Source organism: Trichoderma aggressivum (genome assembly GCF_033847375.1).
Source record: "Trichoderma aggressivum f. europaeum strain CBS 100526 chromosome Unknown scaffold_003, whole genome shotgun sequence".
NCBI lineage: Eukaryota > Fungi > Ascomycota > Sordariomycetes > Hypocreales > Hypocreaceae > Trichoderma > Trichoderma aggressivum.
Window position 1 is genome coordinate 1360275 of NW_026946369.1, and position 19558 is coordinate 1379832.

The following is a 19558-nucleotide window of genomic DNA, read 5'->3' on the forward strand; positions in this document are numbered from 1 at the left end:
TTGAAGGCGAGGCAGGAGAACGGAGTTGAATGGGCGGGACGGGATCAGATGCGTCACAGGCCCAGCGTTATAGCGGGTTGCTAGCGGCAAAGGCCCTATAAATTGCAGCTAAACCCTTGCACGGGGTGCGGTGGGGCGCTGCCGCCGGCCCAAGACAGGCGGAGGTCGCGTGCCAGATGGGAGTGGCTTGAAGACGGTTTGGACAAGGCTCACCGTAGAGGAATAGGAGTTGGGCGGTCTGGGACGGTTGAATCAGGCGTCGTAAGCTGTCCCGTGACTCGATTTCCGCCGGGTCACGCCCATCTCGATCTGCCTGGAGGGCGAGAGGAAAATGAATGACATTTGATGGACTTTGGATGAAGCCTTGATGGGGCTCTTGATCAATCAAACTCCGGGACGTCGGCGGGTCTTGCATCATGTATGCACTTCCGCCGATTTCCTAGTTGGACTGGCGACGATTGGCTGGTGAGCATTACTAAGGGGGGCATATTACTGCATCTGTGCTGGATTACTCTTACAAGTTACATTTTACTCTCTAATGCCTTCAACTGTTATTTTTTTTTTAAAACCCAGTGATACAAACTAATACTCAAACACTAAGCTCCGCAGAGCTAGAGCCCTTGATGTACGCCTGATATGGCGCCAGCTGCTTCTCGACAACGCCCCCGGGACCGCAATACTTCTCGACAATCTCCACACTGCGACCAATGTAAAGGTCTGCCTTGAGCATGCCGTGGATATCACCCCAAATGGGCTTGAAGAAGTCGGTGTTCTGGATGCGTGACACGAGATCATTGGGCTTGCCATCGTTCTTTACCACGCTGCCAGCTTGGTTCGAGAGGACGCGAATTTGCTCGTGTGTCTCCTGTCTCGATGCTCCTTGAGCAACCATTCTCATGATAATGGTCTCTGTGATCATAAAGGGAAGCTCTTCTTGGACCCGGCTGGCAATCCGGTTAGGATAGACCACCAATCCACTTGAAATGTTATCAAGCCCAATGAGAATTGCATCGGCCAGCAGAAACATCTCTGGGATGTCGATTCGGCGGATTGCGCTATCATCGAGGGTCCTTTCCATCCATTGGTCGGACAGAGTGTTGGCGAAGCTGGCCGGCTTAGACATCAACTCGCGCGCCAAGCTGTATACTCGCTCGGACCGCATCGGGTTAACCTTGTATGCCATGGCGGAAGATCCAATTTGAGACGACTCGTGGGGTTCTTCAATCTCCTTCCATGTGGCCAAGTGCCTCAAATCTCCCGCGATTTTCTGGGCTGTCGCACCAAGACCAGCGACGGCGTTGGCGATGATCAAGTCCACCTTGCGGGTGTAGGTCTGAGTAGACACGTCATAGCAGCCTGGAAATGCAAACTTTTTGCAGAGAAGGACATTCAGCTCGTCGCATTTCGCAGAGTCACCCTTGAAGATTTCCAAGAAGGAGGCTTGAGTACCAGTCGTTCCTTGTGCGCCTCGGAACTTGAGTTCGCTGCGGACTTGCTCGATACTGTGGAGATCAAGCATAAGATCTTGCACCCACTGGGCCGCGCGCTTTCCAACCGTGATCAACTGGGCTGCCTGAAGGTGCGTGTATGCAAGAGTAGGTTCCGCTAAATTATAATTAGCGAGAGTCGTTTTGGTCACACCCTCGGAGGATGTCAGAACTCCAAACACTCACCCTTCCACTTGACCGCAAAGGATGACAGGTTTGAGATCACCTTGGCCAGTTTATTGGCAAGTAGATCTAGGGCATCACGCATAAGGATAAGTTCAGCATTGTCAGTAACGAAGCAGCTTGTGGCACCGAGGTGGATGATGCCGGCCGCGGCCGGAGCAACAACACCAAAGGCGTGAACATGCTACTCCAGAATTAGATATGAGCCACCAGAGGCCGTTGGACAGCTATCGGCAGATGGCTTACCGCCATGACATCCTAGATGGCTCATCAGCAATGAATTACAATAAGAACATTTGAAATGGCCTTCTCACATGTCTGCGAATCTTCTCTTCGATCCGAGCAGTCTCAAACTCGTCATCCGTAATCACAAGGTGGGCCTTCATCTGCTCAATGGCCTCCGGCGTGATGGTCTCAATTCCGAGCTCCTTTTCGCTCTCAGCAAGATGGAACCACAACCTTCGCCAGGTCGAGTGTCTTGAGCGCTGACTGAACAGCTTCGACATGGCGGGGCTGCAGTAGCGAGTGGTGAGAGACGTCTGATAGGCATCGAATGGCGAGCTGCCCTCCGCCTTGGAGCCCTGTTCATTCGGTTTGGTCGTCATCTTGGATTAATTGACCTGATGGATGAATTGTGAACGAGTTTGTCGTAGCTCCGATACAGGAAGAAGAAGCCAAAAATTTCACACTCTTGTAAAAGTCTCAATAGCAAAAGTCTTTGCTCCGCTTTTGTTCCGATCCAACCCTAGCGCTGCGATCACGTGACCCTGATTCCTGGTGTTTTAGCGACTCGAAAAGCAAACAATGAATGTTACGACAGCTTCTCTATAATAAGAGACAGCCAACAACACGCTGATAGACTAAAGCGGACTGGGTGTCACGGGAGAGGCGGTTCACGGAGTCAAGGCAGTAAGTTGTCTCATGTATTATGGTATCTCCATTTAAGGCGTAGAAGAAAAAGTGTTGATGGCGGGGTTGTGGGGTGATGTTTTGCTTCAACCTTCAATAGATCCGAAATCCACGAAAAGAGGTGCAGAGAAAAGGAAAACCAAAAAAAATAAAGGAGACAGAGAAGGTTGGATGAGAAGACGTGCTTGTAGACTTGGTTGCTGTGCGAATTGTTGTAGGGCCTATACTTGGGTATGCTAACCGTTAAACTTGGTGGCATTTATGCTTGGTGGAGCGGGATGCCATATTCTGTATCTCTCTTATGATGGAGCCCAAGTCAATTCTTGCTCTGCACAACACCGGCCGTTCTTTTAAATTATTATTAGTCCAGCTTACAGAAGAGCCATGATGAACAAAGGGAGAAATGCCCATATAATGAGGCATCTTGGAGTCTACACCAAACCGACCAAGATTCGACTTCTCCTCCACACCTGAATTGTGTGCCGCAAGGATCATCACAAGATGATACATCTGCCAATCCTGATATTACTAATAATATAATCTGCAAGTTTGTCCATCTCTCTATTCATTGAGTTATATACTCATGTACGTTTTACCAACGCTCAAACTCTAGGATGAGCCTGGAACCAAGAATCGAGGCAACTGAGCGACTGTGTGTGATTAGGCAGGCGTGCATGCATCACTGCACGGTTACATGGATCGACTCTGGCCCTCCCTATTTCCCGCCGCCTCAGGGCAACCAGGTGGTGCAAACATGCCATCCAGAGCCTGTGCACTGCCAGGGCGCCTTGTGTGGCATCCTGCGGGAAGAAAAGACGACAAAGCATGCCGCGTGTTACGGCTGTGGGAAGGGAGATGTGCTGTCGACACGCAGCGTCTGGTCTGGGATAGGTTCCCTTACGAGCAAATACCACACGAGGCCCTCGTTGAAGCTGCGTTTGTAGTCATGGCACGATTTCACAAACTGTCGATATCGACCTCTTGTGCCCTCCTCTCCTCCTCTCTCCCCATCTCACCCCCGAAAGACATTTGACTGAAGCATGACCGGGCAAGACGCGCGAGACACGCAAACCTTGGTGGCGTGCGCTGTTGTTTTCTCCCATTTCGACGACAAACCCGACTGACGGTGTTCACGAACACGTACGTTTGAATCGGATTGCGGGAAGCAGAGCGGTGCGTGTTGCCATCGTTCAGTCGACGAATTGTACGGCCTCAAGCTATAAAGACCAGAGATGAACGCCCCTCGGAAAGGAAAGACGTCATTTCAGTCTCGACAATCCATACCATGTGCACATACATCTTGATCTTATACCACTGCGGATGCTTCGGGTCCATTACATGCCACACTTCCTGTGCCCAGATCATGTCCGAGATCCATCGAATCAACGAACCCGAGGCTTGGCAGGGGGAAGGGCTCAACCAACTGCCCTTCCACATGGACGACGAATGCGGGCCGTGGTGGCATAACACGATTGTGGTTCAAAGAGCGGCCTTTTGCGACCAGTTTTGGGAGAACCGCTGCCCAACTGAGCAGAGGACGGCTGCGTGGCCGGGGTATAACTAAGCCCCCGGCCCCCCTGAAAGACAAACAAAGAAATCAATGGAACTTAGGAAAATTAAAGTGAAGAAAGCCCCCGAGTTGTCATCTGGAAACCCGTTGTGTTTGCATCTGAGGACGTTTTGCGGAGCTCAGTTGCTGCGTTTGGAAACTCTCTCAACGCCAAGTGTCACTGCAAGATATAAGTGCCTTGCTAGCATGACCCCTGAGACGACAAACCCCCTTTTTGGCAGTGACTGACTTGTTTCAGTTTCATGTCGAGTCGATTGCAAAGAAGCTCAGAAAAAGACTTTGCACGGGGGGGCTCATTTTGCATGCGGCCCACGACGTCATGCAGGATCCAGATCGTGGCGAGAGGGAAACACTTTTCATCTGCGCTCTGTTGTCTTGGAGATGCTGCATGGGGCCAATTGCCGCGCTGCGCATTGTTCAGTTCTGGCGCATATGCAAGCCGTCGGCAAGCCGAGGTCCTGCTGTCACGCCCCAACGGCGGCTGCTTTCAAGCCACAAGCAACTCCTGCATCCCCGTCTTGAGCTGAAATGAGCCTGTCAAAGACAAAGGGAACTGAAGCCTCAGCGGCTATTCGCGATGTGGCTTGATGTGGTTCGACCTGGTGTTTTAACAGGCTGGGCGCTAAAGCTCCCCCAGAAGCTTCGAATCTCCAGCGACTGCTTTAGTGGCCGGCTGGCTCCGGATTTACAGCCCAGCCCAGCCCAGCCCAGCTCAGGCGATGCTCCCCCCCCCTGGAGGCTCCAAACACCTAAAACGCCGAAACAAACCCCCGTGTCGTCTCACGTCCGTCTAGATGGCGGCCGCTGAAACGATTCGCGTTGGACAAGGACGGTGACGGTCCAATTGGCACCCCGACGAAGCGTTTCGTTTTTCAAGGGCCAGGATGGGCTTTGCGGCAAAGGCACCCAAACGGCCACATGCCCGCCACACAGGCGCCGACAAAGGCCCCGAGGCGCGAAATGAAGGGGATCAAGGAAATACGCTCTTTGTCGGATCGAGCCGACAAAGGGCGATGCTGCAGCCGCGGTTCGCGTGGTTCTTGGCGAATGCGACCCTGGCCTGGCCTGGACTGGACTGGACTGGGCAGTATGAGAGAGATGGATACAGATATATAAAGCGACGGCGCGGTGCCGAGTCTTGGGAGGGGATTCTCGAGTTCTGGCAGTTGCTCTGAATAGCTTCACTTTTGCGTGCTGTGCTCGCTTCCTTCTTTTTTTTCCCTTTCTCTTTTTCTCTTCGTTCCTTTCGATTCTTGCCTTTTGACGAGGCCATCTGCTGTGCGGATTTTTTTTTTTTTTTACAACGTTCTCTTCGTGAAAAGTCTATCCTTCTCTACTTCTAAGCCTCTCCTTTCCCGGTCCTTTGAGATATCATATCATTCTTTGATTATACAACACTCTTTATTGAGCGAAAATGATTTCCAAGACGACTTTTACCGTGCTCTTTGCAGCCCTTGCAGCCGCTGGCCCCATCCAATTCCGAGCGGTGGCCTCTCTGGACCCAGCTGCCACCGCTGAGGCCCATGCCAGAGACGACACTGCCACCCGCGCCTTTTCCAACGTCCAGATCAAGACCTCTGATGGCAAGTGTCTGAGCGTTGACCCCCTCTCTGGAGACTTCCGAGCCAACTTGACACCCATCCAAATCACCGACTGTGGCAGCAACGATGCCCAGGGCTGGGACGTCATCACCTCTGGCGTCCACAACGACCAAAAGGGCGAGGCTCTGATCGTGAGCACCAAGACGCAGGCCTGCTTCAACTTTGACCCTCGACGTGCGGCCGGAAACCAGGTCTTGCTCTTTTCGTGCGGTGGACGAGCTGATGGCGGCGGACAAGTCACAAACTCTCAGCTCTTTGCCTTTACCGGAGGCAATGGCCCGCTGAGCTTCGCCCCTGGCAACGATCCTACAAAGTGCTTTGCTGCCAAGGGCAACGTGATTGACATTGCCGACTGCAATGACAACGACGCTGCTCAGAAGTTTACCTTTGGTGACGCTGCTGGAGGCTCTGGCAATGACAGTGGCAAGGGTGGTGACAACAACAACAACAGCTCTGCCGCTGCCAGCTCGGCTGCTGCTACTTCTGAGGCTGCTGCCACTCAAGCCTCTTCTACCGCGGCGGCGGCCGTGACGAGCGCTGCCCCCGCGGCTTCTTCTGCGGCCCCGGCGAATGACGAGAACGCCCAATGCTCTGCTCCCAAGATTGTTACCGTCACCGACGTTACCACTGTCACTGCGGGAGCTCCCCCTCCGGCTGATGCCACTCAGACTGCGGACAGCTCCGATGCTGCTGTTACCACCACAGCTTCCGCCGCCGCCGCCACAAGCGATGCAGTTGTTGTCAACCCAGGTGAGGGCAGCTCCCAGACCACTGCGGCTCCTCCTCCTCCCGTCATCACCGGAAACCCAACCACCCCCGTGCCCGTCTCCGGAGCCGGAGGCACCCTGAACCCCTCTGCCGTGGCCGAGGCCCAGGCCTTTGATGAAAGCGCTGTCCGACCTCTGGAGAGCGTCAACATCCGAGCCGCCGATGGACGCTGCTTCTTCGTCAACCCCACGGCCGGTGATTTCCGCGAGAACCTGATCCCCGTTGGACTGGCCACCTGCAGCGAAGACGCCAGCCAGAAGTTTGACGTGATCACCAAGGGAGTCCACAACGACGCACAGGCTGGCGAGGCGCTGCTTGTTAGCGTGCTCACCAACGGCTGCATCAACTTTGATGGCCGCAGAGCCGCCAACGACCAGGTGATTATGTTTTCTTGCGGTGGACGCGCCGACGGAAGTAAGTCATTGACATCATCCCCCCTTCATCTCGGTGATCTGCTCGATCCACCAGATCCACCCCCGATCCAAGGGCACACACGATTATCGCGTGCCGTTGAACATTTGCGAGATGCTAACAATGAACTCCAACAGGTGGCAAAACCACGACTTCGCAGCTGTTCCCCTTCAAGGCGGGCAGCAACGACATCCTCCTTACTCCCGCGTCGGCCACCAACACGACTTGCTTGGTTGCTGGCGCTGACCGGGTGGAGTCTGCGCAGTGCAGCGGCCAGAAGGATCAGGTCTTTGAACTGGTGGAGATTCTGTAAGAAGCATGTGAGAGTGAGTGAGAGTGAGAGTGAGAGTGGCCTCGTTTCACGGAGAGCCAGGGGGGGAGTTTTGGATGCATTCAAGTCAGCCGCTAAAGGCACAGGCACAGAGCGAGAATTGGATGGAGGGCTTTTTCACTGTATAATACTATGTACTACTTACTGCTGTACTGTAGAACGTTGTTTCTCTTTCTGAGTCTCGCCGTTGATCACGATGACGAGATGGATATTCATTTTTTTTTTCTCCAACGACCAGCAATGGATGGACATGTTCATTCCCAGCTTTGTAAATTGTAAAGGTGAAATCATGGAACGAGGGCCCATTGCCGCATCAATGCCTCATCTCGGATCGTGATTGGCTAGTGCCGCTAGATCATCGCTACAACAACGTCATGCTAAAATTGGCCTAGAACTTTTTGGTGGCCTTTTAGGGGTTGCTGTGATTGTTTCGACCTGGGTCAGCCAGCCTGCTAATAATAACCTCTGGGTTAATAATCTTGTTCTAATAAGATGACACGATCCGGCTGGCGATGCGGTGAATGCGGCAGCTTCTTCTTTATCTTTGGCTTGCGGCTGGTTTGTCCTTGATGGAAGAAAGATAAGCGGCGAGTTTTTGACGCAGCGACAATTGCGCTCGAATCAGATACATGAAGCCCAACGATCGACGACTCCAATAGCAGCAGCATCGATATCGCCATCGCCATTGCCATCGCCGTCATCTATAGAGCGACGCGAACGAGAAGAAGAAGAAGAAGAGAATTGACAACCTCTCTCTCCATCCCTTGAACCGAACGTCACCCTCGACGCTCCTCGCAAGCCGCCATGGAGCCAATCCACGAGGGCGAGACCAGCGTCTCTCCGCCGCCTACGAGGCCCGTCTTTAATCGAGTCCACTACGACCTCAGCCTCGACACGACTTCTCCCACTTCTCCTCCCCAGGCCGATGTCCAGCGCCTCTCGCGCTCCGACACGGCGGTTCACCGCGAGCCGTTTTCGCCCCTGCGCCGCCGACGAAGCACTCGCGTCGCGACCTTTAGAACCATTGACGACACCGACGACTTCGACTTCGATGCCACCTACACAGAGCGTCCAGGCTGGCAGCCCGGCTCGGAACCTGGGTTCGACCCGAACTTGCCTGATGGCGGGCATGCCTCGATGCCGACGCTGAGCGCGCCGTGCGAGATTACCGTGGTGGACTTTTCAAAGGACAGGATGGCCAAGAGACACTTTGATAATGATGGCTTCGTGTCGTTTCTGACGGAGCCCAAGGAGGAGTGGGCAAAGTGCCGCTGGATCAACATCAATGGGCTCTCCTGGGATGTGATTCAGGCGGTTGGCGCGCACAAGGGCCTGCATAAGCTCGCGCTGGAGGATATCATGAATATTAGGAACAGGACCAAGGCCGACTGGTACCCGAGCCACGCCTTTATCGTCATGACGCTGCAGAAGCTGGTCCATCTCGTTGACGAGGACGACGACTCTGACGTGAGCAGCCTCTTGTCGTCGCGGTCCTCGTCGAAGCTCAAGGGTCTGTTTCGTGGGTTCGGCCGCAGCAAGGAGAGCAAGGTTCCTGGGTCTGGGTCTGGCTCTTCGTCGGACCCCGAGAAGCGCACTGTTACCAAGTGCATGACGGAGCTGTCTGAGACGCCGGAGCTGCATGAGACGTCCATGATTCGCTCGCTGCAGCGGTATCATGCCTCGGGCAATGAGATTCGCACCGAGTACATGGAGGCGAATTCGATCCTTGCGCCGCTCAACCTGGCTGTTGCGGCCGAACAAGTGTCTATTTTCTTGACGGCCGACAACACTGTCATTTCCTTCTTTGAGGTTTCTGCTGGGGATGTGGAGAGGCCCATTGTCACCCGTCTTAGCAACCCGGGTACAGTCCTGCGTGAATCCTGCGATGCCTCGCTGCTGGTCCAGGCCATTATCGATGCCATTATCGACCTGGCCATTCCCCTCACCGCCGTCTACAACGACGTCCTCGGCGACCTGGAGCTGGACGTGCTCACCTCGCCCAGCATCAAACAGTGCAAGGACCTCTACATCTGCATCAGCGAAATCAACAAGATGCTGCGCTTCCTCAACCCCATCGACAACCTCGTCAACGTCCTGCGCGACCACCGCACCTCGCTCACCCACGAGCAGGCCGTCGTCGAGCTCGAGAACCCGGCCAGCGGCGTCATCGTCACGCCCATGACGCACACGTACCTGGGCGACGTGCTGGATCACTGCATCATCATCACGGAGGCGCTGGAGCAGTGCAAGCAGAGCAGCGAGAACTTGATTAACCTCATTTTCAACACGATTTCGGCGAACCAGAATGAGAGCATGAAGCAGCTTACGACGGTGACGATTATCTTTTTGCCGTTGACGTTTATCACGGGGTTCTTTGGGCAGAATTTCCCGGAGGAGGGGTTTCCTGAGATTCAAAACGGGATATGGTACTTGTGAGTTTTCCCCTCATCTAGGTATTATACGGGGTGGAAGGATGAAGAAGCTGATGAAGACATGTGTTTTTAGCTGGGCTTGCGCTGTCCCCACGGCGTTTGCGACGGTGCTTATTCTCATGCGCGAAATGATTTATGCGTGGTTCGTGCGTGTGATTCAGAGGAAGCGGGTGTTGAGCAACAGGAAGAGGAACAAGGCCAAGAGGAAGACGAGGTGAATTTTGGGATATAGCAGTTTTCTGTTTTTCGTTTGAGGAGAAGAAGAAGAAAAGAATCGTCTTGGTGTGGATAGTGGTGGAAAATGTCGAGATACCCTTGAATGTTATCCGTCTTGGTATATAGATGCTTTTTTTTATTAATCATGATTTTGTTTATTACTTGCATAACATTATCTGGTAAGAGGGTGTTGAGGATACCTCATCGTAGACCAAAGGTGAAAAAGAAACCTCATCATCTCATTACATTACGCCCAACCCGTTTAGACGATATACCGCTCCTCATCAAGCAGCGTCTTCTCTCTCCAACTCTCCTCCACCCACTGCTCGCTCACCAACCGTGGCATCTTGCGCCTTGAACTCAATCTCGAGCGCAACTTGTCGCCCACGTCCCCAATCTCCATCACATCGTCTCCCAGCACGACAATATGCGTGAGCGTCTCGTCGTCTAGCTCCTGGCTGCACGATCCGCCACCATATCGAATATATCGCTCCCATTTATCCTTGGTCTTCTCTTTTGCGTCGTCGGCGAGGTAGAAGAGCACTCTGCAGCGCGAGAACATGAAGTTTCGTAGCGTGGCGACGTCTTTGCCGTGCTGTTCTAGCTGTTCTAGAAAGAGAACCTTGTCAAATGCCTCCATTCTTTCGAGTTTCGGCATGTTGCGCACTAGTTCTCGTAATTCTTCTACGCTTACATCTCGTGCATAGCTGTCGCCGAATTGATCTGTATTCTGCGCTGCAGCATCGACCAAGGCGTCTGTCGCATGAAATAGATGGCTTTCCTCATATGGGAGCAGAAATCCTTCGTTGGGTTGCTCCAGACAGTCTTTGATCCATCTGGGCCGGATAATGTCCACGTCCCCGTCTTTGATTAGGCTGGCGACCTTGACTACTTTCTTGTCACCGATGAGAACCATTTTTGTGCCTGCGGCGGCCCTCTGTGAGATGGAGCCGCCGTTTTCCTTGATGATGGATTCTATCTGTGTTTTTGTCTTTTTGTATGGTTTCAGGGACTCGGAGAGCACGCAGAACTCGAGACCTTCGAATAGTTTTGACTTGTCGTCTTCGTATTGAGGGGGGGCCGCATCATCGCCCGCAATGACGAGCTCCTTCTTGATTCGCTTTGGATTCCGTCTTCTGCGATCTTCTACCGTCATCTCAATCGCCTTCAACTCGGTTTCTACCCTCTGTTTGAGCTCTTGAAACTCTTCCAGGGATAGTGCCGTGTCCCAGCTGCGGTCTAACCGTAGCCTTCGGAACCGGGGAAATCGTAATGTGAAGCCACGGGCGAACTGATCCGAAGGGCCAACGCTGGCGGCCTTGACAGAGACTACAACAGAGTCTTTCGGTCGAATCCACACGTCGGGCCGTTCATATTGCTTGGCTTCGCCACCACCCAGCTCAATGTACTCTGACGGCGGGTTTTTAGGATCCCATTCCATCCATTTACCGTCAGTGCGATGCCGAATCTCGGCATAGTCCTCTGTTCGAAAGCCGCCGCCGACTTTGAAGAAGCTAAAGCACTTTTCTGGGTTGGCACCGGCCTGTATGTGGTTCTGAGTGACGCGGAGACCGCACAAATAACTCGACAATATTCCTCCTCTTCTTCCCGAGCCGTAGTAGCCACCGATGATGACACAGTCGAGCGACTCGCCAAACTCTGACATGTACTCGGGCTTCACTTTTAGCCAGTCATCGTTGCGGCTGTTTAGGCGATACATGGATCGTGGATTCTTTAGGACGAGGCCTTCTGATGCGTTGGCAACCACTTCTCTCAAAAGCGGCTCAATGGCATCAGCTGATGTTGCCTTTGTGTATTCGTGGACTTCTAGTCGTCGATGTACTGACTTGACTGCCTTGCTGAGAGCATTTCGGCGATCGCGCAGGGTATACTGGGTCAATTGCTTGTCGTTCAGGTATAGTATGTCGAATACTCGAAACAAGGGGCGGTGGCCGGCCGCGTTCGAATTGGACTTGTTGTTTTGTTCCGCAATGGCTGCAGTCTTTAGAGTACCAAAGGGAACAATCTTGTCAACGCCCATGTCCCAAGTAATCATCTCGCCATCCAAAATCAGGTTTCGCACGCCGGGAGCAAAGGCATTCTTCAAATGTCTCGTCAAGCTGGAGTTTTCATCCAGCAGCCCGTTGCCGTATAGGTAGGTATAGTCCTTGGCCTTTCTTGACCAGAAGCAAAACCGTCGTCCTCCTGGATGGCTGGGATCCTCCATCATGTGCATCTGCATGCGCTCACCATCCAGCTTTTCCTCTATCCAAAATTCGGCGTCATCCTCCGTCGGTCGCAGGAGTTCAATCATCTTTTGGAACGAGGCTGGCATTTGGAACTGGGCGAGCTGCGGTTGGAGGCACTGCATCAGTGCAATACCCGCCTCATCCTGTTCAAGTCTAAACTCGGGATCGTAAAGTTCCCAACACACGCGCTTGAGACTTGACGAGACACTGAAGAGAGCCTCGCCATCGGGGTGCCACAGATACAGAAACGTCTTTTCGGTAGCGCCCACCTTCATCTGCTTCAGAATGATGCGAATGAGCCACATAAGCTCTTCCGCATTCATGCGGTTGTAAAAGGTTTCAAAGATGGCAAGGTTCTCGGCTTCTCCGCTCGAGGCAGCCAGCTTGTCCAATTGGTGATTGACCTCTGCAATCGTCATGTCGCCCACCTGGGTGCGCATCGGCCGTTTGGAGATGACTTCAAAGCATCGGCCGGCGAAATCGCCTGCTAGACGTGCGCCGGTTGTCTGGCCCGGCAGCTTCCAGTGCAAGAGATTGTAACCGTCCTCGGAATTTTTGTCAATCTTCATCAGCTTGACGAGAAGCTTCCCTATAGCATTCTCTTTCAGGCCGTAGACGCCACGATCACGGTCCTTGTCTGGTAGGATGAGGCGCAGAGCAGGATAAAAGTCATTGCCGACTTCTTTTCTCCATCGCGTGATGAATCTCTCGACAATGTGCCGCCGCTGTTCCTGTGGCGATAGCTTGGCCAGTCCATGAGGGCCCTTTTTGCTGGCAGGCACCGATCCGCCAGCGGGCTGCTTCTTGTTGTCATTCAATGGGTTGAAGAGATCCCTGAACAGCTCCGAGAACCTGAGCGTCTTTGAGTGATTCCTCGGCTTATGGGGATATCTTGACCAGTGTCAGGAGTCAGGGTCAATGACAAATACAGACCAGACGGCAAACTTACTTTTCGGCTAGTTCTTCCTCTGTTAGCCCCCCTGTGCCGTATTGAAGGTCATCTTCCCTCAGCGCATCCTCGTTGGGAGTCTTTTGCTCCTTGGCCGACCATTTGCTCATGTCGCGCTACGCCCGCTGTAATCGCAGACAATCTGATCAATTGTTATGGCGGCTTATAGCGTATGGCGTGTTGCGCGTCGCTGTCGAACAAGCTGCCACCGCCCAGAGAGACCGCAATTGTATGGGAGAAAGTAAATACGTAAAGGATCGAGCGTGAATCAAGGCGAGTCGCGTCTTTGCTTCTTTTATAGCTTATAGCCGGGCTTAAATACAGCTGCATCTAGTTGAAGGTGAAGTCATTAGAGCTGCTGTTGGAATTGTGGGCCCGGAGGCTGTTGCCTGCATCGAAGCCACACTTGGGGCTCAGCTGCTTATGTAACAGTACCTCGGTACCTCGACAAGGCATCCAATGCACAACATCTTGTATCCTTGACAGCTTCGCCTTTCGCAATTATTGCTCCATCTGGCATCTCCGGGGCTTGAACGACTTTCCCCCGAGACAATTGCACAGAATCTTGCAACGACACAGGCAAAATGACACGTGACACATGATGCATGACACATGCGTCTTGGTCGGCAACAGGACCCGATCCAGCGGCTTGCTGGGCGTCTCATCTTCTAAGCTTTTCAAACCCAAGCTGCCTTTTCACTTCACCAAATGAATCGTATAAATGGGATAGACAGCATATGGCTCATATTGGCTAATCAGCAGCAATGACAAAGAGAATGTGTTGCTGTATGAGCAGCTGTCAAAAACTCGGCATCTCCAAGATGAACCACTTGCAGGAACAGTCCCTCATGGAGTCATGGCACTCGTGGTCGGTGCAACTCGATCGCGAGGGCAACACAAGGTGACGTGCCGCTACTGTTACCGCCTCTGTTCCTTACTCCAAATCTCTACACTTGTAGCCTTTGAGCCCAGTGGTTCCTAGCTGTCGACATGCAACTACTAAGGAGACAGAAGGAGATGTCTGCAAGTTGGCGGGGGGTCATTGTTCCTTCCAGAGTGCTATACAGAGCATCTTCCTTTCGGAAAGCGGGTACCCATAGGGATGTTTATTCTGGGATGGACGTCTAGTCGATGTTTGCTGTGTTCTTCGAGCTCTCACAGACATCACAGGAGGCGAGAATACCAATATCATCACAATCGCTACAACGCCGTGCCTGGCCAAAACACATTTACAAAATCCTCAAACTCTACACTCGTTACAGCTTCATCTTCATAGCATCTCATCCAAACCAACGCTTTCCATCAACGAGCAATCATGGCGGACGAAACCGAACCTGTTCAGGATCTGGCCGTCAAGGACATCAGCTTCCCCGTTGACTACAGTTTTGTGATCGAATTCATGGTCGGACAGGAGACGCCAGAATTCGAATACGACTCTCCTTCAGAAAGCTCTTCTGATGAAAACCCGCGGCCCCCAAGACTTTGGGCCTGTCCTGTCAAAGAAAAAGACCCCAGCGCTGTTATCCTGGATAAGTGCAAAGATTTGTTGGTGAGACATGGCGAGTCCGTGGCTATCTGTCGGGACCCTTCATCTCCCGAGACGACCATGGCATATTTCCCTGAAGAGGATGGCCCGCCCATGGGCTTAGGGGGCCACTGGTTCATCGAACCCTCAGCCACCACTTATCCAAGGCGACACAGCCCCGAGTCGTATGAATGGTTTGGCGTGCGGCTTCGCAGTCCAACCTACCGCGAGCCGGAACTTGTGGATAAGATGACTCCAGTTCAATGGATCCTTCGTTTGTTGCGAGCAACACTCGTGATCCATCTCAACTCGACGTGTAGATTCAACGTTCACGTCAAACCCGCACTCATGCCAATCTCTCTGCTCACTGCCAAGAAGATGACGACACTTGTGTGGGTTCTCGAAAAGGAGCTGCTTGAGCGCGTCTGCCCCAACTCTTACGGGTTGCCGTATCCCCATGTCAAAACATTGGAAACGTGCTCTCGAATCTCGTCTCTTGTCTGGTATGGCTCTGGAGGAAGATCCCGTCAACAAGATCCCCTTAGGGCTGCCATCTCGAAACAGCATCTTCCCGACCTCCGCAACATGGACCTTTTAACCAGGCTCGAACTCGTATGGGATGCTGGCTCAACCGACGAACTCGCCAAGGGCCTCCTTGGGACCAATGGCGCTGCCACGTCGTTTGGTATACGGCCTGTTGGAAAGTACACCCATGGCCCCACGTTTGAGTTCGGCTATAGCCTTTGGCATCCTTACCGCGACCTGGACGCATCCCAGTACTGGATTGACTTGTCTATACATCTCCTACGGGCCACAGCGCGCAATGCCGACAGCTTTAAGCAGTACATCTCGCAGTTGGATGACTTGATACACGGCTTCTCAGTTAACAGCACGCCCTCTACGCATCGATGGAAATCGCTCTTGTCGACGCTCGGATTAACGGACGAATGGTCTGCTCCTTGGGAGGCCATCGTTGATCACTACAAAGCTGGCCATCGGCTGGCTTATCGATGGGTCGATCGGCAAGAGTTTCTGATACCATATCAGCAGGAGAACCCAGGGCGGGGGACGGCGCAACGATGAAGTGTCCTTGACGCGACTTGTGCGTATTCTGCATTTTAACTTGCTCAGCGCTCTTTGATAGCGAATTTTGTATTTATTGCTCTTGGTAATGGGACCTTTTGGCATAATTTGGCGGTCTTCATGAGCGCTAGGTACTGAGTTATTCTATAGCAATTAAGGCGTGTTTCTGTCGCAGGCCACCTGTTCTCATAAATTAATATTACTTTTAAGATCCTGGTATGGAATGATATGGTATGCTATCTAAAATGAAGCTGAAGCTAGCCGAAGCCAGCCAAAGATCCGCTCTATGTCTACATTATTTCATTAGGTAGTCGGCAGCTCGAGGTCTGCTGTTGCTTTTATTTCCACTTCCACTTACTGTTTGATTAAGAAACGCAAAGCAAAGGGCTAAAGCCATCGCTCCATCGCAAGCCTCCCATGATGGCAATCATTACTGCTAGAGCGACTGCCACGCTGCTAAAGCCATATATATACGAGTGGCTTCGTTTGAGGCTGCTCAGCTCGGCAACCCACGTCGAGATGGTGGTCAAGCACCCGCAGAAACCATCCTCGATGCCCTGCAGCACTTGACACCCGACGACCCCCCCTATTTGAGCGTGAGCAATGTCCCACGACATGCCCAAGACGGCGGTGCCAGCGATGTTGGCGGCGAACGTGCCCAAGGGAAACGAGGCGATCTTGCCGTTGAGATAGATGGCGAGGTAGAAGCGAGCGAGGCATCCCAGGGGCGCGAAGACGAGTGCGAAGAGGATCTCGCCGCGCCATTTGTTGTGCGGGGGGAAGACGGCCATGAGGATTGCGCCGAGCCAGCAGCCCCAGCCGAGGAAGACGCCGAGGGGGTCGAGGATCTTGCGGGTGACAGGGTATGGGATGGACGGGGTGAATCGTTCTAAAGCGATGGCGAGGTGGGCGCCGAGGATTAATCCTGCTAGCGAGAGGGAGATTGTGGTGAGCGTCACGGCGAGGAGGGCCATGAAGGAGTATCCGCCGTTTCGGCCTGGGATGCCTAGACCGGGGGTGACCATTTGGTTGGACAGGGCGAGGAAGATGTCGCGGATGAAGCTTGAAAAACTGGTGAAGCTGCCGCAAAAACCGGTAGCTAGGCCAATGTAGAGAGGAATCGTCTTTTTGGTCGCCAGATGCGCCTTCTTGGCTGCTACCAGATCGATGACTTGGTCGCCCTGTCTTGAGCTCCCCTCGCCATTGCTTCCATTTTCTTTTGCGCGCGCAAGCAATTGGTCGTATGAAGGTGTTCCCCATTCATAGCGGAACAACATCCGATCTTCGGAGAGGAAGCCCATGATGAGACTTCCGCCGAAGTTGGCCCATAGAATGTCAAATATGACGGGATCGCCAGGGTATGTATTCAATGCGCTCAATCCCACGCGCGCAAGAGTGCCCCATATGGCAAAGAAGACGAGGTACGATATCGTGTAGATCTGAGTTGCTAGTCTCGACACATGGTGTTCCTCTTTCTCATCGACGGCCTCGACATCGGTCAATTCTGCCGGTGGGGGTTGGCGCGGTGACTCTGCGAGGCTGGCACGTCGCGATTGGAGCCCTTCGCGGTCTCGAGTCCGGATCTGCTCTAGGCTGCGGTGCCTGTATATGGACGACTCGGCGACGTTTTCCACGGGGCTTGTTGCCGCCAGTTCATCGAGATTTGCCCAGTCGTCCGGAATGTCGTATGACTGGGCTTCTGTGACGGATCGCCGCCGGGCTTCGCGAGCGGGGGATGCCGGCGCTGCTGCTGTTGGCGCCTGATTTGCATCTGGAATATCGACTGATAATGCGGTGGTGGCATCGTCGAGGTTTTGGTACGCGATTGGGGCGTTGTAGCTGCCAGAGCTGGATCGCCGCGCTGGGTCGTGTGATGAAGCCATTGTGGCTGGATTAGAGGTTGTCTTGGCTTGGAGAGTCGCTGGAGTTGCTCAGCCGGGGAGATGGACGGCGTTTGAGCCACGGATCATGTCGTATAGAAAACTGCGCATTTGTTGGAGCTGGGAGGGAAAAAATGCGATTCATATTTGAGCTGGATGGGAGTGAGTCGGATGGGAGGCAGACCAGGGCAGGGGAGAGAAGTGCAAAAGCCGAGAATCAACCGCAATCCATCGGCATCTATATCCGGTCAGAGCTGTACCTATGAGAATGAGCTCCATTGTGCATTGGAAGATAAAGAACTGCTCCTATACCGGCGTTGAAGAAATGGCAGCGGGAAGAATTATTGAAGCTTCTTGGCATCCTCTAATCAGCAACTTAAATAAATAAATCGCCGTATCATGCGCACTACCCATCCGCAGCAGCGTATAAACCGTGGCCCGTGTTCCCATCCAGGTCCATATCCGACATATCCATTATCCTTATCAGCAGAGACCCCGCTAACGGCCCTCTCCGATGCCCGATAGCACGCCTAAGAGCTGCCATCTCCACCACTCCGCACAGCGCCGGCAGCGCTATACTCTAGCAGGGGCTTTAGCACTGGCCTTAGCACTGGCCCCTCCCCCACCTCGAGGTCCCTCTTGATATGCCATGCCGTATCTCGCTACGTAATTTGTGCCCAAGTCCAAGACCATCAGCTGCATCTCTTACTTCTTACCTGGCCGGTCCATCACGGCCGCTTTCTTTCTCCTCTTTACCTCCCGACTCTTGCTACGGTGGCTATCTTCTTATTTCTCGTTGATTGTCGCCTTAATTTGTCCCGACGTCTTCTTGAAGCTTCCACCTTCTACGTCTTACATCGCTTACTCGTAGCTCCTATATTACTTACAACCTCGCTGCTCTACATACGCCCAACATCTCCTCCCGATATCCCGAAATTATCATCAATCATGGCCAATCTGCCTTCAAACGTCCATGTCTCGCAGCATCCCAGCCTGCTGGCCAAGCTCAGCCAACTGCGGTCCCAATCCGCCAGTCCCCGAGACGTCAAGTCCTTGATCCACGAAATCTCATTAATCATCGCTTGTGAAGCCATCAGCTCCGCCATAAAACCAGTCGATGGCCCCAAGGTGTGTATTACTATACCATATGTGCCTCTTCTCTAACACAATTGTAGGGCAAAACCCCCCTAGGCTTTGAATACGCAACCGTCGTCTCTGAGCCCAGTAATATCTGCATAGTCCCAATCCTGCGGTCTGGCTTAGGCATGGTTGAAGGTAAGTGCCACGCGATACTCTCCTCTTTCCTCACACACCCACATACAGGCATCGTATGGCGACTAACAGCTTGCTTCCAGCTGTACAAACCATGCTCCCAGCCTCAGTACCCATCCACCATCTCGGCATGTATCGCGAGCCCTCGACTCTCGACCCTGTCGAATACTACAACAACCTCCCCCGACAAAACTCCGCCTCTGGCCCCGAAGGCAGCAAGCTCGCCATCATTGTCGACCCCGTCATCGCTACTGGCGGTACGTGCGCCGCGGCCATCCAGACCTTGCGCGAGTGGGGTGCCAGGAGGATCCTTGTCTTGTCTGTCCTTGGAGCTGCAGAAGGTGTCCAGAAGGCTGCGGCGGAGTGGCCTGAGGGTACGGAAATCTGGGTTGCAGGTGTCGACAAGGAATTGACAGATGGCGGCATGTTGAAGCCCGGCCTGGGTGACGTTGGAGACCGCCTGTTTTTGACTATTGGCAAATAATCACCACACCAGGCGGCTATCGAAGGACATCATGGGCAACGAGATAAATCGGTTCTTGGGTATAGCGTTAGAGATGGTGTTCAATAGGCATAGGCGCAGAGAAAATTCTATTTTTGGTGGCTTTACTTTGCTCTTTTCTTCTTCTTTTGTGGGGGGGGGGGGGGGGGGGGGGGTGGTTTTTTCTTTTTTAAGGGAACGCGCAAACCAG

The 19558-nt window shown here is 53.2% G+C and overlaps 7 protein-coding genes across 7 annotated transcripts; 4 read left to right on the forward strand and 3 right to left on the reverse strand.

Annotated features, from left to right (window-relative positions):
• Nucleotides 1-589: 589 nt before the first annotated feature.
• Nucleotides 590-2275, reverse strand: Triagg1_1535 (uncharacterized protein; the record flags this gene model as incomplete). The annotated part of the gene is made up of 4 exons (XM_062895616.1): nucleotides 590-1605; nucleotides 1674-1854; nucleotides 1917-1928; nucleotides 1985-2275. 4 exons carry the CDS (start codon nucleotides 2273-2275, stop codon nucleotides 590-592), a joined length of 1500 nt encoding a protein of 499 aa, XP_062759874.1.
• A 3288-nt stretch (nucleotides 2276-5563) lies between these two features.
• Triagg1_1536 (uncharacterized protein) lies at nucleotides 5564-7242 on the forward strand (the record flags this gene model as incomplete). The annotated part of the gene is made up of 2 exons (XM_062895617.1): nucleotides 5564-6932; nucleotides 7067-7242. 2 exons carry the CDS (start codon nucleotides 5564-5566, stop codon nucleotides 7240-7242), a joined length of 1545 nt encoding a protein of 514 aa, XP_062759875.1.
• An 822-nt stretch (nucleotides 7243-8064) lies between these two features.
• On the forward strand, nucleotides 8065-9910 carry Triagg1_1537 (uncharacterized protein; the record flags this gene model as incomplete). Its single annotated transcript, XM_062895618.1, has 2 exons — nucleotides 8065-9692; nucleotides 9766-9910. 2 exons carry the CDS (start codon nucleotides 8065-8067, stop codon nucleotides 9908-9910), a joined length of 1773 nt encoding a protein of 590 aa, XP_062759876.1.
• A 260-nt stretch (nucleotides 9911-10170) lies between these two features.
• On the reverse strand, nucleotides 10171-13216 carry Triagg1_1538 (uncharacterized protein; the record flags this gene model as incomplete). The annotated part of the gene is made up of 2 exons (XM_062895619.1): nucleotides 10171-13048; nucleotides 13107-13216. The coding sequence occupies 2 exons, from the start codon at nucleotides 13214-13216 to the stop codon at nucleotides 10171-10173; spliced, it is 2988 nt and encodes a 995-aa protein (XP_062759877.1).
• A 1205-nt stretch (nucleotides 13217-14421) lies between these two features.
• Nucleotides 14422-15714, forward strand: Triagg1_1539 (uncharacterized protein; the record flags this gene model as incomplete). The annotated part of the gene is made up of 1 exon (XM_062895620.1): nucleotides 14422-15714. The coding sequence occupies one exon, from the start codon at nucleotides 14422-14424 to the stop codon at nucleotides 15712-15714; it is 1293 nt and encodes a 430-aa protein (XP_062759878.1).
• A 365-nt stretch (nucleotides 15715-16079) lies between these two features.
• Nucleotides 16080-17597, reverse strand: Triagg1_1540 (uncharacterized protein; the record flags this gene model as incomplete). Its single annotated transcript, XM_062895622.1, has 1 exon — nucleotides 16080-17597. One exon carries the CDS (start codon nucleotides 17595-17597, stop codon nucleotides 16080-16082), a length of 1518 nt encoding a protein of 505 aa, XP_062759879.1.
• A 945-nt stretch (nucleotides 17598-18542) lies between these two features.
• Triagg1_1541 (uncharacterized protein) lies at nucleotides 18543-19350 on the forward strand (the record flags this gene model as incomplete). Its single annotated transcript, XM_062895623.1, has 3 exons — nucleotides 18543-18722; nucleotides 18770-18869; nucleotides 18950-19350. 3 exons carry the CDS (start codon nucleotides 18543-18545, stop codon nucleotides 19348-19350), a joined length of 681 nt encoding a protein of 226 aa, XP_062759880.1.
• Between the last annotated feature and the right edge of the window lie 208 nt (nucleotides 19351-19558).